General features: G+C 31.6%; 1 protein-coding gene across 6 annotated transcripts in view; it reads left to right on the plus strand.

Moving 5' to 3' along the window:
* grh (grainy head) overlaps positions 1–17,480 on the plus strand; it is a 178,600-nt gene that overhangs the window by 158,005 nt on the left and 3,115 nt on the right. For 3 of the 6 annotated variants that reach the window (XM_076404841.1, XM_076404842.1, XM_076404846.1), the window contains 10 exons: positions 209–493; positions 7,969–8,281; positions 8,627–9,331; positions 9,572–9,744; positions 10,617–10,779; positions 14,572–14,683; positions 15,935–16,029; positions 16,558–16,713; positions 16,771–16,950; positions 17,009–17,380. In XM_076404841.1, the coding sequence (XP_076260956.1) occupies positions 209–493; positions 7,969–8,281; positions 8,627–9,331; positions 9,572–9,744; positions 10,617–10,779; positions 14,572–14,683; positions 15,935–16,029; positions 16,558–16,713; positions 16,771–16,950; positions 17,009–17,380 (2,554 nt within the window). The remainder of the gene's footprint in view (positions 1–208; positions 494–7,968; positions 8,282–8,626; positions 9,332–9,571; positions 9,745–10,616; positions 10,780–14,571; positions 14,684–15,934; positions 16,030–16,557; positions 16,714–16,770; positions 16,951–17,008; positions 17,381–17,480) is intronic. The other 3 variants (XM_076404843.1, XM_076404844.1, XM_076404845.1) reach the window with 2 other exon arrangements.

Below are 17,480 nucleotides of genomic sequence, written 5' to 3' on the forward strand. Positions count from 1 at the left end.
CGCTGATCACGTCCTTATCAACTTATGTCATACGTTAATACTTATAAATTATTCGATCGCAATGACTGACTATTGAAAGCAATTTTAAAAATTCCTTATAATACAATTTTAATTATATTATAATATGTGGAATGGCTTTCACAATATTTTACCATTTACGACTTCAATGACAAATCTTGAACGTAGGGTTTCGTTTTTTTTCTTGCAGAAAACGTAAAGAACCCACTGATCAACCCTCCCAAGGGAGCAACGGAGATTTACCGGTGGTGGGTCCACGTGGTATGGCTGAATTGCCCGAAGGGGCCACTCCTCCTGAGGACCAACAAACTTGGAGAGCTTATTACGAACACCCTTTGACAGCGGCAACTACCGCAATGTTGAATATAGGTGGAGGCGCAGAAGACCAAACGGCCACCATGGGGTTGATCTACGAATACTACAAACTACCCCCGTTAGCCGCCGATTCGAAAGACAAATTAGCTGATCTTTGGCCGTAAGTTTTTCAGATTTGTTAGGTGTACAACTAAGATACTCTCAAATAGTCTATCAATATAATATTATCGCTATAAATAGCACGAAGTTTGTAAAACCAGTTTAAAATAATCAACAATCATGATTTACTGAACTTATTTGTACACTTAATAGTATTTCTTCGAATTTTCTTCGGTCTAAATATACATATGTTTGCATTTGAATTGAATGAGAATGAAATAAAAAGAAGATTTATCTGTTTTCGAGTGTTGGGAATGTAAAGAGAGTCCCATGTGAAATGGGGCGAGTAAAAGCAAAGGGCGGGAGGGTAGTAGTCGGGTTAATGACTCAAATAAGATCATGCGGCCTCGCTTATGCTATAAATTACTCGGTTCTTGCGGCCATATGCAGAGAGCAAAACTGCAACCGAGAAAAATAATATTGTTGTGTCACGCGAGATGAGAACTAGAGTCACCCACGTCACGCAATGCTCTGTTAAACTTAGATCTGTAACGCAGTGTCATGTAAAGTTAGACGTATTCTTTAAAAATTCTTTCTGAATTCGAGACAGATTTCTAAAGCGACATGCACCTACATTTTTTTTATTTCTCCTTGTTGTTTGATACGAATACACTCAGTTGATTCACTGTATTTTATTTAAACCAATTACTTAATATTTTACAACATAAATAATAAAATTTAAAATAACTGAATATTTTCTTGTTGTTTCTACTATTTTATATCAATATATTGAAACATATTTGACAACAACAACAACTTTGAAAGAAAACATAGCTATAAAAAAGCTATTAATTTTTTAACACTATTATTTTAACCATCAAATATCATGCCTGAAATTTTGCCAATTAATTAACACCTTATAGAATATTGTCGAACTTCTTTTTTGCATATTAAATCCTAATCTTTATTCAAATCATTTTAAAAATAATAAGTTCCTCTTCACAAAATTTAATAACAATATGTTAGCATAAAACATCGAACAATTATCATTCTTTCTATAGCACTACTCTAGTTCGTAGAATTTTCCATAATATAACTTCTCATCTCATCTTCTTCTCATTTCATGTTACTAATTGAGTCAAGAAACTTGTTTCCATCATAAAACTGGATTTAACTACACTAGATTCTAGTTACCAAAATGTTACCATTAGAATGCCTTAATAATTATATAAAATACTTTACAATCTTATTCAAATAATTTTAATAGACACTTAATATGAGAATAAATGATCAAACTTTTCTAGTAGCAGCTTTGTAAGAAAAAAGAACTATAAAAATTCAATTCATTTTTTAACACTATTATTTTAACCGTAAAATACTAGCCCACGGTCAAATCTGAGAATACACCGAAATGTGCGAATTTAACTAATTAATTATCACTCTATTAAATACTGTTGAATTGTTTTTGCCTGATAGATCCTAATCTTTACCTAAAGCATTTGAGAATTCCTTTTTGTCCATTGCTTTTCACAAATTTTCATAACAATATATTAGTCTAAAGCACTACCATATTTCGTAGAAATTTGCATAATATAACAAACTTTTCAGACTCAGTCGAGTAAAAAAGTTGTTTCTATTATAAAGTTGGAGTGTACTTTACTAGACTGTAGTTACCAAAACGTATTAGCAAAGTTATCTGTTACAAATCTTTAGTAACTAGATAAAATACCTTACGATAGGGCATTCTTATTTTAATCCCATAATTCTTAATATTCAACATGAGAATAAAAGATAAAACTATTGAAGCAGCAACTTTAAATAACTGTAAAATATTTACCCACATTAAAATTTGATGATACTAAAATATGGAAATTTAACTAATTAATTTAACACTACTAAATACTGTCGAACTTTTTTTTGCATAACAGATCCTAATCTTTACAAAAAATATTTTAGAATGCGCAGTTTCTTTTCAGAAATTTTCATAATAACACATTAATATAAAACATCACAAAACACAATCTTTACCACCTAAATCAGGATATATTATCATAAAAATGTATCCATAAAAATTCTTAACGCAAAGTTTTCGTTGTGTTTTTTTACGCTATTAATTTCAAAACCATAAATTTTCTAAAAACTCCCACGTTCGAATCATGAATCGGATTTTTAATATATTATTAAAATAGAGTTAGGCCTGAAACGGTTAGATAAAACTAACCGTAAAATATATGCGAATCTTCTTTAAAATAAAAATGTCTATACGAAGAATTTATAGTCATTCAGTCGCATCACCGCACTATATATTATGTCGAGCACAATAGGCTTAGAGCTAAAAAAAACTTTTTGAATAGCGGCTGCTGAATCTTGGCGTTTGCATAATTTGTACGGATTTATTTTTGTATTTTCAATTGTAGACTACGCGACTCTTCGCTACGTGGATCGTTTACTATTTATACCGCCATGGTTTTTCTTTAAATCTCACTCCAGGCTATGGAGTACCTTTTTTTAATTTTATACAACCATTATTATGTCGGTTAAATATTCATATGCCGATACAAACTGTTTTTTTTTATACTTGTAATTATTTTAATACATACTTCAAGGGTGCTTATTTAAGAAATGTTCTTTAAAACCATGCAGAAAACAATATTTTAAATATATTATATACTATACATACCTTTCAATAAATATCAACAATATTCAGGTCCTGAATATGTATGAATGATCACAGTGATTAATATGAATCGAGTAAATGGACTGTGTATTGTCAGTTTCACTCAGTTATCAGTAGATTTTTTTCCATACCATTTTCAATGAGTTATTCATCATCACTTACTGTTAGATGCAATGATAGCCACGATATATATACGACAGATTCGATCTAGACGTAAACAATTTGTCTATGTATCATTTTTAGTTGGATTGAAGCTCTCTCGGCTTTATATTGAAATTTACATAATCCCGGTAATACAGCTGTTTTGTTTCATCCAATACATCATTTTATATTTTTCCAAGTTCAAAGAATAGGTGAATTTATTATCTCAGCAACAAAACATCATATTTCATATTAATGCATATAATTCTGTCATTCTTAATGTATGAAATCAGATTAAAATCCTATATCCTAATAGAAGCTAGTGAAAAATGGTACTCTATTTTTTATTTTCTAAAAAGAATTTCAAGGAAATAATAATTTTACATAATAACACATAAGCAATATTTATTTTCGCCGGCTTGGTGGCGCAGTGGTAAAGGCAACAGGACGGTGATCCTATCGTTGCGATAGCCGCGGGTTCAAATCCTGCTAGGGCATGGTCGTAAATGTATGTTTGTGATTGTTTAATATTTGTGATTGTCCTAGGCAAGAGTGTAAAACCCGACAAGCAAAATTATCCCAGTCACGCCAGTAACCAGGCTGGATAAGACCGGATGTCTGCTGGCATGATTTCTAAATTGGTCACTCGCCAGTTGATAGGCTTAATGCTGAGGACCGTAGTTCGGAGCCCACGTTAAACTTTAGGCCTAGTCCAGATAAACCCATAGTTGGTAAAAGGAGACTTTAATATATATATATATATATATATATATATATATATATATATATATATATATATATATATATATATATAAATAGTAACAATTTAATATTGAGTTCTTGAAATCATCCCAGAAGACATCCGGTCTTACCCACCCTGGTTACTGGCGTGACTGGTATCATTTTCCTTGTCGGATTTTACACTCTTGCCTAGAACATTCACAAATTTAAAACAATCACAAACGACTATCGCAGCAGTAGGAGGACCGTCCCATTGGTTTTACCACTGCGCCACCAAGCCGGCTTGTTACTATTTTTAATAAGTTGTTTTAAGTGAAAATATCTCATAATTTTTAGGTTTACAAATTTAAAAATCGACAAAAATAAATTATCTTAGTTTTGAATTTGTTTTTATTTAAATAGTGGAAATGTATAAAGATAAAATATATCCGATAAAAAATATAATTATTAAAAGGGAACCTAACAAATAATACTGATATATTAGCTATTATATGTTAATTAAAATTATCGATTCGTTGAGTTAGATTAAATTTTGTAAATAATTATAGAAAATACTAAAAGCAATGTCATTAAAATAACGATATTTTGAGATTTTAAGGGCAGTATTAAGAAATAACGGTTAAATAAAATCAAGTAAAATTAATTCCAGGGTTTTAACTCGTAGTATTTATACACAGTTGAACGGTATTTTTTAATTATGTTTTGGATAAGTTTAGGTAATCCCGCTAGAGGTAAAATAGTAGCATTTTATCCCGCTATAAATCAAAATAAATCAAAAAAGCGTAATGCTTAAATTTAAATCTGTATTTACCAGTTACCTTCATTCCCATAGGGGGCTGGTATAGGGGCCATCCTCGGTCTGCTGGTACAATATCGTACATATGTAATTTTAATCCCTTTTATTAAAATACTTATCTCGAATCTGCATAGTAACTTGATACAGATAGTATCAAGTGAAACCCTCTTACAAATTATAGACCCCCGGTACGTTGGGATTCCTTGGCATTTGTTAGTTTAAAATTTAAATATTCGGTGAGGAGATGATTTTTCTGTAACATCGATATATTAAATTTATTGACCGGAAAGGGGCAAAATGTAAATAGGACACCTAGATATCCGTATTGGTACTCTATAATTTATTCAAAGAAACCAGTGATGAATGTGTGAAATACATTTCTGAGCTGATACACGCTGAATTCGTAATAAGAATATATTAACACCTTACACGTTAACGAAAATATAGGGGGATTTTTCTTATTCGATCTGTTGTACTATATATTTCCGTACGATTAGTCATGGATATTTATTTAAGCAAATACTATAAATTGACTAAAATTATTTATATAGCCGCGTTAGAATTTTAAAATAGAATTACCCGTATTTTTTTATAAACTAAAGTGTGAAAGGATTTTCCGTAATATAAATTTTCGAAACATTTTTTGCAAAATACGTACTGATATATTTTATTCCTCAATCATCTTGCTTACGAATTTTTGACAAAACAGAACAATAGTGATTAAATTAATTTTTAAATTAAGATTGTACGAAGTATATCTAATGTAAGATATATAATACATATATTTTTTAGATAGATGTTGATTCAAGCAGATTTAAGCTGACTAAAGCAAATCAATTTAAATTTAAGATTTTTTTTTAACAAAGAGTGGAGTAAAAGAAATTCCAGAAACTATAAAGTATTAAATTTTGGGTTTGAATTTTCTAAAATTACAGTAGATACTTTTAAAGTTTTAGTAAAATATTATAACATTGAGATATAAATAGAAAAAAATTGATTTAGTAAAAATATATTTCGGTTTCCTGGAACTTATTTCAAGGAAATAACTGTTAAATTGTAGCTATATGTAATATTTATACTAAATATAACATATAATATTTTATATCTAATAAATATATTTCTAAAACATAAAACTAGGCACTTATCTATGAAGGCCCATTGGTCCTTACTTAGTCTCTAATTACATAAAATAAAATAAGTATTAGTAGTACTTTTTATTGTTTTCACATGATCACATGGTTTAGTTTGTTCTCTTGAGTCTGCGTCCTAGTTCAGTGTTGCAGTAGTGTTTACATCGCAGTGGAATATTTCTTTAATTCTCCTAATTTCGTCTATAACAGTTGGAATCCGAAGGTCTCGGTGTAAGTAACTGTTCCTGTAGTAACTAGATGTATCCACAACACTTCTCATCACTTTATTCTAAACTACGTGTATTGTGTTGTATGTCGTAGGTCCATATAGGGTTTAGTATCTGCTTGTATAACAGCAACTTATTATTTAGGAATCATTTAAGATATTCTGTCAAATAACTAATAAATTTTTGTAATTTGAATTCGATGTGTACACCTATTTCTAAAATATAATTAAAAATATCTGTTCTTAGTGTCAGTTCTTTAACAAACTGAAATATGAAGCTACCAGCTATATTAGATTCTTAAATTTATATTTAAATGCTACTAAAACAATGAATCAACTTTGGAAACTAAATAGACACTCTACAACCCGGATTTGTTCCCAATAGACGTTTTCCTATATTCATAGGATCTCAAGTATTGCAACAAAATACAAGACATTTCATTAACTACTTCTCACGGAACCCATGGAAAAATCTGTTTCAGGTTACAGAAACTTTACAAGTATTACTTTTAAGTATATCCAAAAAGGATACACATTTTTACACCTTAAAATATAACAAATAGTTCCTGTTTTTAGCGGACTTTTGGTGCACATATAGCATATTATAGATATAGTTATAAACCTGTAAATAACAAATGAAAATAATGGTTTTATGGATATAAAAACTAAGAAAAATCATATAATATGTTAATTATAAATTGTATTTCAAAGTTATAAAATACAATATTTCTATTAGTGTTTGCAAAAATGTTAAAAATAATATATAACAGTTGTGAAAGTTTTTTGAAATGTTTTTTTCATACCTTAGAACAATATGTTATCACATTACGGCATAGTATTAAAGGACAGATACACACAATACGTGTTTTTTATAGTCGTACTTCTTTTACATATTCCAATTTATTGTTACGACATTAAGTACAAGGTTAACAGGACATAGCGGAAATTGTATAAATAACGAGCGATATGTTCGGGACGAAGGTTTCATTCATAAGACAAATTTACCTCGAACCCAATACTGGTCCAGATCTTGACTTGTACAGTAGAAGCGACTTCTTAGACTTAATCTGGCGTTAGGATCTAACATAGACTGGTTCAGACGACGACGCTAATCGTGATTACCACGACCTGCACACCGGGTCACCTTCACAATGCCGCGAGATCCACGCGTTTGTCCGACACAAACCAGTCACGTTACCCGTCTAGAATCAACGAAGTCACTCTTAACTTCCTATCAATCATATCACCGTATGTATACTTATAAAAAATGTGTCACACCTTATATTACGTAGTTTCCTAAAACAGTAACGATAAAATCTAATAAAATAAAGGAACAGACCTTAAAAAATATGGGATTGGTTTAAAATAATTTAGTGATTCCCTAAAGGGCAATTCGCCTTTCAGCAGAGTTAATTAAAGAAATAAAACTTGATTAAAAGCACGTACTAAAATCAACTAGTTGTCCTGGTACTAAATGAAAATGTTACATCACGAAAACCATTGCCCGTACAGCTAAAACATTATCATTATCGAATAGAATACATTAGAATTAAGCAATTTACTCATTCCCTCAAGTATAATTCACACTGCTAAACTAATTTTTGTTTGTTTTATTTTTAATAGTGTTACTAAAATATCACTGTAAATGATTCCTACAATTGATATTTAATAATTTGTTGTTTTTTAACTATGTATGTATATATATAAATGACGTTGCAAATAATTATATATGGTCGTAATAAAATATGTAAATGTAAGAAGAAAAATAAGCCAAACCCCACCAAGTTGAAGCGCGATAGTGTATGACGTAATATATTTGTTACAGGCCGAGTTCTCAAGCCGGAGGCATCCTAACGTCGCAACTGAAAGCGACCAATGGATTAGTCAGCGGGGCGGGACTAGAACTGCCGACTCCGCCCCTGAGCAGTGGCGGTCAATTGAGCTCCCAGGAGTTGCAAGGTTTATTTATTAACCAACACGTTGGCTACGCACAGCCCGCGGCCACCGGAGGTCAGAACTTGCAGATCGTGAAGAGAGAGCCCGAAGACTTGAGCCATCACCGGAAGCTGGACTGCAGCTCGCCTAGTTCCGGTAGCTTGGACGGATCGATCATTATCTCGAAACCGCCCAGACCAAAGGTGATTATTTAGTGATAATTGTGATACGAGCGTTTGATGGTGGTGTTATTGGGGTTGGTTTGTGTCTGTGTGTTTGTGTGTGTGGCGAATTCGGTGTTGTGTTTCGCGTTTAGCGGTTGACCATCCCTCTTAGGCGGAATGATACTCATTGATTATCTTGGCCATTCGAAGCTTAACGAGGGGTTTATGGTGACCGCCTGTTTTTTTTTTTTGTTTTCACGTTTTCCGTAGTTAGTGCATGTCCGCTGGTAGACTTTGCAGTAGGTTTAGTCTTAGGGCCACCTAGAGCAGCATGTAAATTTCAGTGGCAGTCCTTCTTGTAACGTCATCCCTTGGTGGTTATAGGTCGTGCTGGTGTCCTCCGGCGGAGGTAGCCAGCCAGCGGACCTGGTGGTGGACGTGAATTCTATCAAGGACGAAAGCCACCGCGGCCTCAACTCACCCCAGCACGGTTCCCGATCCATTAACGGTACACCAACATCAACCCACAGCAGCCTATTAGCGGACGGGTCCACTACAGGACCTATCGAGTTCATCTCCGCGGATGGACTTAAACCAGCCATGTATACAACGCAGATATTCGCCTCCATGGGCAGCGCAGGGCACAGCGGTAGCGGTACACCCTCACCAACACCCTACGGCGACCATGTCGCCCAATACACTCAAAGCTCAATGGGCGGTGGACCCGTGGGATCCAGTTCCACGATCTATTCCTCGTCATCCGGTCGTCCGAGTAGCTCTGGTGCTTTTTCAGTGTCCGCTGATCCATATTATCGCGAATACTTTACGACAGTTGCTTCGGGAGCGGGTACTCCTGAGCCAGTGTATTCAAGCCAGTTACGTCAAGGCCAATTGGCCTACGGAGAAGACGCCGCTAGTGGTGGTGCCAGCGCCAGCTTCGTGGAACGTTATGTACGGCAGGCACAGTACCACGGCAAAGGCGTTATCGCTGCCGCTACTGCTGCAGGCCTCACCGTTGACCTACCCAGTCCAGATAGTGGGATTGGCGCTGATGCCATCACACCTCGCGACCAGAACACGCTGCAGCAGGTGAGCCCTAGACTTCTACCTACACAAATTCCTTCTCTCCATTTAACATTTTCCAGTCAGACATGTGACTAGTCGGACCACTGTGTGTGAATGACTTTTACATAATATTAATTCAACTTAAAATTCTGATGATCTTAAATTATCAATTATGCCACTTATTAAGTCTCAAAATAAAAATCGAATTATTAAGCATAGTTCAATAGTTTTCCCCTATTTTAACGATTGCGTCTTCTTCTCTAGTCATTTGATTATACCGAACTATGTCAAACAAACTCAACCCTACTCGATCCACTGTCGCTATCCCAAAGAAGCAACAGCTCACAATCACCTGGATCCCAACCAACAAGTCGAAGCAGACCATGGCATGATTTTGGTAGGCAGAACGACGCGGACAAAATCCAAATCCCAAAAATGTAAGTAAAAAAAATCCGAGATCTTAATTTTCTTACGAATATATTCGTTGAAAAATGTGAGAATAGTGAGGTTTTAAAGTTAACGCGATAACCGAGTAGCATATGTCAAGTCCCTTTTAAAAAAAATGTGTGAGAACTGGTTTGAAAAATTCTCGGAAGTGAACTAAATCCCATTAAATATAAAGAAGGAAAAACATTAAAAACAAACGGACAAAAATGTTTTGTGACCTCGGGTAGAATGGCGATATAGTACGCGATTAAAGTGGACAAACTTGATTTGACTGGTGACATTTGATACGAAGCGCCGTATGTCGAACGATAGCCGTCCAGCTATCAAACTAGTTCTGATGATTCAAATTGTGTATTGTACACGCACAAAAGTTTCCACATTTTAAAATTCGTTACAAAGTGTCAAGTGCCATTACAACCTTCTTCATAATGTCCTGCTGGGTCAACGGGTCACGTGCATTCAACTCATCCACCTGTCTTCATGTCTTTTACCATAAACATAAAACAAGTTCTCTTTGTCTTTATTTTGTATTAATGTTCTTTTTGTTAACTGTTTTAACTGTTACACTTAACATTTTTATGTGTAATTATATTTTTTAACATCGATATCTTTGCATATGGCATTGTAATAATTCTAGTTTACCTCAGAAGCATTAAACTAGTTCATATTTCGCAAAAATTATATCAAAGTTAATTCAATTTAACACCACTATTTTTAATATCACTGTTATCGTTTAATTTTTTATTGTTGATTTACCACCCTATTAATGTACTTTTTGTTAAATGTTTTAACATTTTTGTATGTGTAATACAAAATTAATAATTCTAAAAACGTTAAACAGGATATTTTTTGATATTTCCAGTTTCTCACCATACGGATTCAAATATCATCTTGAATCTCCAATATCCACATCTCAAAGAAGAGAAGATGATCGAATTACATATATCAATAAAGGACAATTTTATGGCATTACTTTGGAATATATACCAGACCCTGATAAGCAGTTGAAATCTCAAACAGTCAAAGTAAGTACAGAGAATTATTCACTTTTTTTGTGTGTAAGTGTACAAAAACAATATTAAAATTCCTTATAAGGTAACATAATTATTATCATAAAATTCTGTTTTATATCACCGTGTACGTATAAATAGCAGGTGTTATTTTCTTTCAAAACAATGTAATCTTATAAAACATATTATGTGCAAGAATAATGCAATATTTAAACACATAAAAATAAATTTTAAATTATTTCTAAGAAAAAAAAACACTTAGAATTATTCAAGTCGTACTGGCAGAATATTATATTATATTACGGAAATTTTAATATAACCAGCTAAAAGTGAAAATATAAAACATTTTATGGTCGCTATAATGTTTTTATACACTTGAAATAATATTTATTTGCATCGAAATATAGGTACCTATTTAGATAACAACCATGTCATAATAGTTACCATAAATGAAATACAAAACGGATTTGTTAAATGTTTCAGCCATCCTACGATAAGATAATTTAAATAAATCTATTGATCAGTTGGACGTGAAATCGATCAATTATTGTTAATTAATACGTGAACTTTACACAAAAATTGACTAGCGCTGGACCAATTTTATATTTAAACGTAATTATAATGAAGTAGTTAGCTTAAGATAAATCAAACTGAATATTAGAACATTACAAATGCGGTAATAATATTTATTTATAGATCGATTTTCTGGGTAATACACGATTTGAACTACTTGTTCAATTACTATTTTGTAGAATAATCGATATATGTAGAGAGTTTCAGATCCAATCGATAGCGAATGCATAAAATTGCTTATACGTTATAAATAATTTTTATATAACCCGCTGGTAGCATATTCGGTATGAAATGTGAAAGAGCTATTATGATCGACCAACATTGATTCATTAATGTGACTCATATAAATTTACAGCAAAATTACTAATCGGTAGAAAGTTTCTTGAAATATAGTTTTAATTAAATCTTTCCTGGTCATTTTTCACCAATAATTTACTGATAACAATAAAAACCATGAGTTAAAAATTTTTTTTGAACTTTCGCACATTCACATAATATTGACTGAGTATTAATGATTCTTTAAATAAATTTATGGTTGTGTCTCTACTTGTATAATAATCGTTTTTTTATTCAATAAAAATCTTCCATGATGTTTTCATTCATTTTGATACTCCATTCTCCGATTTTTAGATATTTTCAGTAAAATAGAACGTATTTTTACCAAATAGATAGCAGTCAATAACTCACAACAACATTTTCCTATGAATCAAACAGGAGATATTAAGCAACTATATTAGTTCGTAATTGAACATGTTCACAACTAAAAATAATATGTTGTTTTGAAATTATAGAACAGAATGATACATAACTAGAAGTAAATCATCATGCCAAAGGATACCAGAAGTATTCAATGCGATATTGGGAATCCTTCCAAATTAAATCACATTATGAAAAATTGGCAAATGACTTTGTATATCCATTCATTGTAATGACTAATACAAATTTACAATACAACATAGTGTTATCGATAATTTAAGTAATATCTTTTCGTTTTTTTCTTTTGGACCAAGTTATTATTGATGCAGTTTAGGTCCCTGTTATTATTTAACTTTTCATTGTTGAAATAAAAAAGATTTACGATTAAAGAGACGATTCTTTGTTCGTTCGGACCTTTACCTTTTTCAGAAACCAAAAAAAAACCTATAGTTTAAAATTAAGACTAAAAAGGATCGTGCTTTCCTTTTTATTATTCGGATTCGGCAAAAAAAGGCCAATCGGTATGTACGGGATGGTCGTATTTTTATGAAATTATGAAGAATTAGCGGTTGGAGAGTTTACGTTCGACGCCAATTACTGTTGGAGACTCTGACCAAAAAACTAGCCAGTTGACATTGGTTTCCAGTTATGGTCATGAGTAATGATCAGTACCTATGACAAAATGCAGCAATTCTAATGAAGACAATTTACAATGTATGGTGTCATTAAGTTTCTGTCTTGTAGAATTACCAATAATTACATCAATTAATACGAAAGTTTATAGACGGTTCTTAATTAACTATAATAGTATATATTAATACATCCAATGATAAATTGTGCGATTCTTATTAGAAAATAAGTAAAATATCTATCTCACCTTATTGAAAACTGGAAATATATAACGAACCTAGATGATACTTCGAACAAAAAACTATTTTTAATTAGACTTTATTAATTATTCATATTCTAAGCTACTTTCTTCGAAAATGCTCTAGCGTTTCTACGCCAATTTACTGCATACTATAATTTAATGTCGGAAAAAACTTGCCTTTCAAAGATAAATATCATTATTGTTGCATTAAAAGGAATTGGCATTTCTGTAAATCTCATATATTTTAAGCTCATTTCCATATTAATGAGTTCATATAAGTGCATAATCTTGTTTTTGGCTGATTCGACTTCAATCCTATATTTTTTCGCTTCTTTGAGATACCTGGACTTTAATTTAACTAAGAACGTTTTAACGTATTTTATTTTAAACATTAATTGACATTTTCGATTACATTTTTCAGTACTTAATCGTTTTGATAGTCAATTAAAAATAATCAAATTTGATGACTTATTTTTGTTTTAACTTCATATATCATTGTTTATAGCTTTAATATTTTATCTAATAATTCTAATAAGCTGCTAAGCGGTTGATTATTAATGCTTTTGATTGTTTAAGGGTCTACTCTAGAAATGTTATAAAATTGTTTGGTTCATATATTCATACTTTACCCCATTAAGAATATGCCCATATGTTTCAAAATTATCGAATATATAGCTGTTTTAGTGCCGCAGCATCTAAAAATTAAACTTTAAACGCGTTTTTCTCGAAACTGGCCCTTTCGAGATAGCTGACATGATATCTCAAGTTCTACTGAACCGATTTACTTGGAATTTGATGTAAACCTTAATAAGAAATGTTTCACGAAATTGCGACTTTTCGAAAAAACAAGACTTGTTTGTCGTTCTTTTAAATCCAAGTTTTATTATAATTTGATTTTGATACGATGAAAGAGTGTATAGAGAAGGCTCACACCAAATTTTAAATAAATTAAAAATAAAAATGAACATAAAATAAATGTCTAAACTTGTATACCCCCTTAAAGAACAAAGTGCAAAATTTCAAACGAAATTCATATAGTGAAGAGTATTTTTTCTATTCGAATTTTGAGCCAAGTAAATATCATTTCTGGGCAACTTTTATTTTACTACGTTAATTTGAAGACATCTGTACATCGATTTATATTTTACTGACTTAAACGATACAAAAAAAAACGGATTTGCCATCTAAGACAAGAAACTAAACTCAGGTATTTTTAATCATCATGGGAGTATTAAAAATAACACGTTTAAGTCAAGCATTGATGAAAATCTGTCATTATAGAAGATTAAAGGATTTTTAAAGGGGAACGTTCATCAAATCTTGCAAATTCTTTGAAAATCCCGCCTGCCGTATATTCCAAACATTGATCCTTCTGATTTTTAATTATTTCAATTGATAAATCACATTCTATCTGAATAGACATTACTCACGTAACTCGTGACAATATAAAAAATTGGGTGAAAATAGAACAAACATTATACAATAATTTATATATAATTAGTTGTTATACTGGCCTAATAATAAATAAAATGCATCCAGACTATTAAATAGTTTTAAAAAAGATGATTAAAATCTTAATTTAACTTAATTTAATTAGAGATATAATATCTATATGTAAATAACAAAAGAGTCATTATATAATGATACATAATTATTATTATTTTCAGAGTATTGTAATGCTTATGTTCAGAGAAGAAAAAAGTCCCGAAGATGAAATCAAAGCATGGCAATTCTGGCACGGACGACAACACTCAGTAAAACAACGAATCTTAGACGCAGGTAGGTTATTATTTTTATTTTTATCGACCACGTCAACGTAACATATGAGATATATAATAATTATGTAGCTATCTTTCAATACATCGTCAAATAACATTTAAATACAATGTATAGTCCAATTACACTTAATAATAATTAATAAAAATCTACGGCGGCCGTATATCATAAGTGACATATAAATATTAAATTAACTTCATTATATATTCAAATTATTATAATCATATGTAAGAATTATTTCAACATATATGTTCGCCTACACAAAATCATACCCATGAATAATTGAAACTATTAAATGTCAATTTTTATGTGTCCGATAAAAACTAATTTTTCGAAAATTTTTATCTCTGACACAATGGTTGTGACTAATATAACGCCTCGTCATTACTACGCATGTGCTTTAATTGAATGGCTTTTTATTTACAAAAAAAAACAACAACCGTATAACCTAAAATTTCTTCAATTTGTTTCAATCTTGTTCGATATGAACAATTCTTAGAATGGTGTCGTATAAAAATATAATTAAATGGAACTAAATATGGAGTGTTAATGGTAGAAAAATATAAAAAAGGCATGCGTGTCGCACAGAAGGAATTTTATCTGAACTCTTAACATGCAGAAGTATCACATATCTTAGTTAAAAATCCTTTACTGCTACAGAATAATAAGAATCTAACAGTAACGTACATGTTTATTCTTAAATAATCTGATATATTTGGCTAATGCTATTTCTTGCCATATGTAATACTTAAATTTCATTGTATCGAGAAAAGAGCTTAAAATGGCAAAGATTATAGAAATAAATGTACCTATATTGTAATATGTAACAGTGGGTTTTGCATTATCGATACTATTATACTAGGAGAAAAGCACAGTTGTAACACTATCATTTAACATTTTCTGTTAGAAAGAATTTAAACTGTGGGACGTAGTCGTAGGTTGGATCAATATTATTTTGTTCTTCCACGTATGTGGGATTATTTATAAAGCACGATTTTTTTGTTTCGTTAAATTTATACCCATATATAAAAACGATAACTATTTGCTACCGAATGCAACGACAGCTAATTATCATTTTATAATTTAGTTATCTGATTAAATCACGCGATATATTTATAGAAAACTAAATATTTTACTAAATTTTTTTAACGTAATATGTTTTATGCTTACTCAATTAAGACATTTCTTGGTAAGTTTAAATTTAATTAAATACATTATCAAGATTCGTACTAATACGTTTTTGTCATTCCGCAGACACGAAAAACAGTGTGGGGCTTGTAGGATGTATAGAAGAAGTCGCCCATAATGCCATAGCAATTTATTGGAATCCAATGGAAAGTCCTGCTAAGGTAAGTTGAATATTTTTACCATTACCTGCTGATTTAGTTTTTTTTTCATTTAAAAATACAGCAAATTTATACATATCACATTGTTGTGTTCAATATTATTTGGTGCTTTAATAGAAATTATAATCGGTATGTTTCTTTTATGCAGCAACAACAAGTCGGCGTTTTAAAGTTATTTATTTTCCAAATATTCGGAATAAATGTATTTATCCGAAGAAAGGTCACTGTCAGTTTTTTACCTGAATTATTACTTTATATAATGAAATCTTGTCGTTCAATTTATTATTGTAGTTATTATTAGCCAACCAAATGATGATGATGTAGTGGAAATATTCCATTATTCTGCCTAGGAGCTTTTGGTTTGAAATTGATGATCTATGATATGATGATTTTAGTGTACCGTCGTCTACAACAAGAGAAAATTTATATTATAAATGCTAATAAACACCAAGCGACACTATAATTAATTTACTAAAAAATATTTATCAGTAAAAAAACTTATTATCAAAAATTATTTTTCTATTATTTCAGATAAATATTGCTGTTCAATGCTTAAGCACAGACTTCAGCAGCCAGAAAGGTGTTAAAGGTCTACCTCTCCATTTACAAATCGACACTTATGAAGATCCAAGAGACGCCAATATATACCATAGGGGTTATTGCCAAATTAAAGTATTCTGTGATAAGGTAAACGACTTGCTCCTTGCGACTTAAACAGATTGGAAATTAATTCGAATTATTTAGGGAGCTGAACGCAAGACGCGTGATGAAGAACGCAGAGCAGCCAAACGAAAACTTACCTCTACAGGAAGGAAAAAGTTGGACGAATTATATCATCCAATGTGTGAGAGATCAGAATTCTACTCGATGAGCGATCTGACAAAACCTCCAGTACTGTTTTCGCCAGCAGAAGATATTGACAAAGTAAGTTATCTTCGTGAAATACATTTTATGGCTGTAATATTTATTATCAAAATTTCAGCTTACCTCAATGGAATTACAAGGATTTTATACTCATGACACAGACGGTTCTCTCGTAGGATCAGATCATGTAAAATCCGGATCACCATTTTTGCTTCACGCAGCATCCAAACCTCCATCAACGCCAACGTTAAAGTTTCACAATCACTTTCCGCCCGATGCTGATAAAAAAGACAATATATTAGACTCTAGCTTAACAACCGATGGTTCCGTTTTCTCGCCACCAATGAAAAGAGCAAAACTGATGAGCCAAGGTAGCGCAGGTCCACCACCCTTAAACGAAAGAGTGATGTTATACGTGCGACAAGAAAATGAGGAGGTTTACACTCCATTGCATGTGGTACCTCCAACAACTACAGGTCTTTTGAATGCAGTAAGTATATAAAATTTGCTAGATATTAACGCTTCAGCTTTATTTGCTTACAGGGCTTTCAGAAAAATTATTACAAAATAAACTAACTTGGTATTTGGTT

This window comes from Rhynchophorus ferrugineus, unplaced genomic scaffold (assembly GCF_030347505.1).
Source record: "Rhynchophorus ferrugineus isolate W39M unplaced genomic scaffold, kcgeb_rfMv2 rfM5, whole genome shotgun sequence".
In the NCBI taxonomy this organism is placed as follows: Eukaryota; Metazoa; Arthropoda; class Insecta; order Coleoptera; family Curculionidae; genus Rhynchophorus; species Rhynchophorus ferrugineus.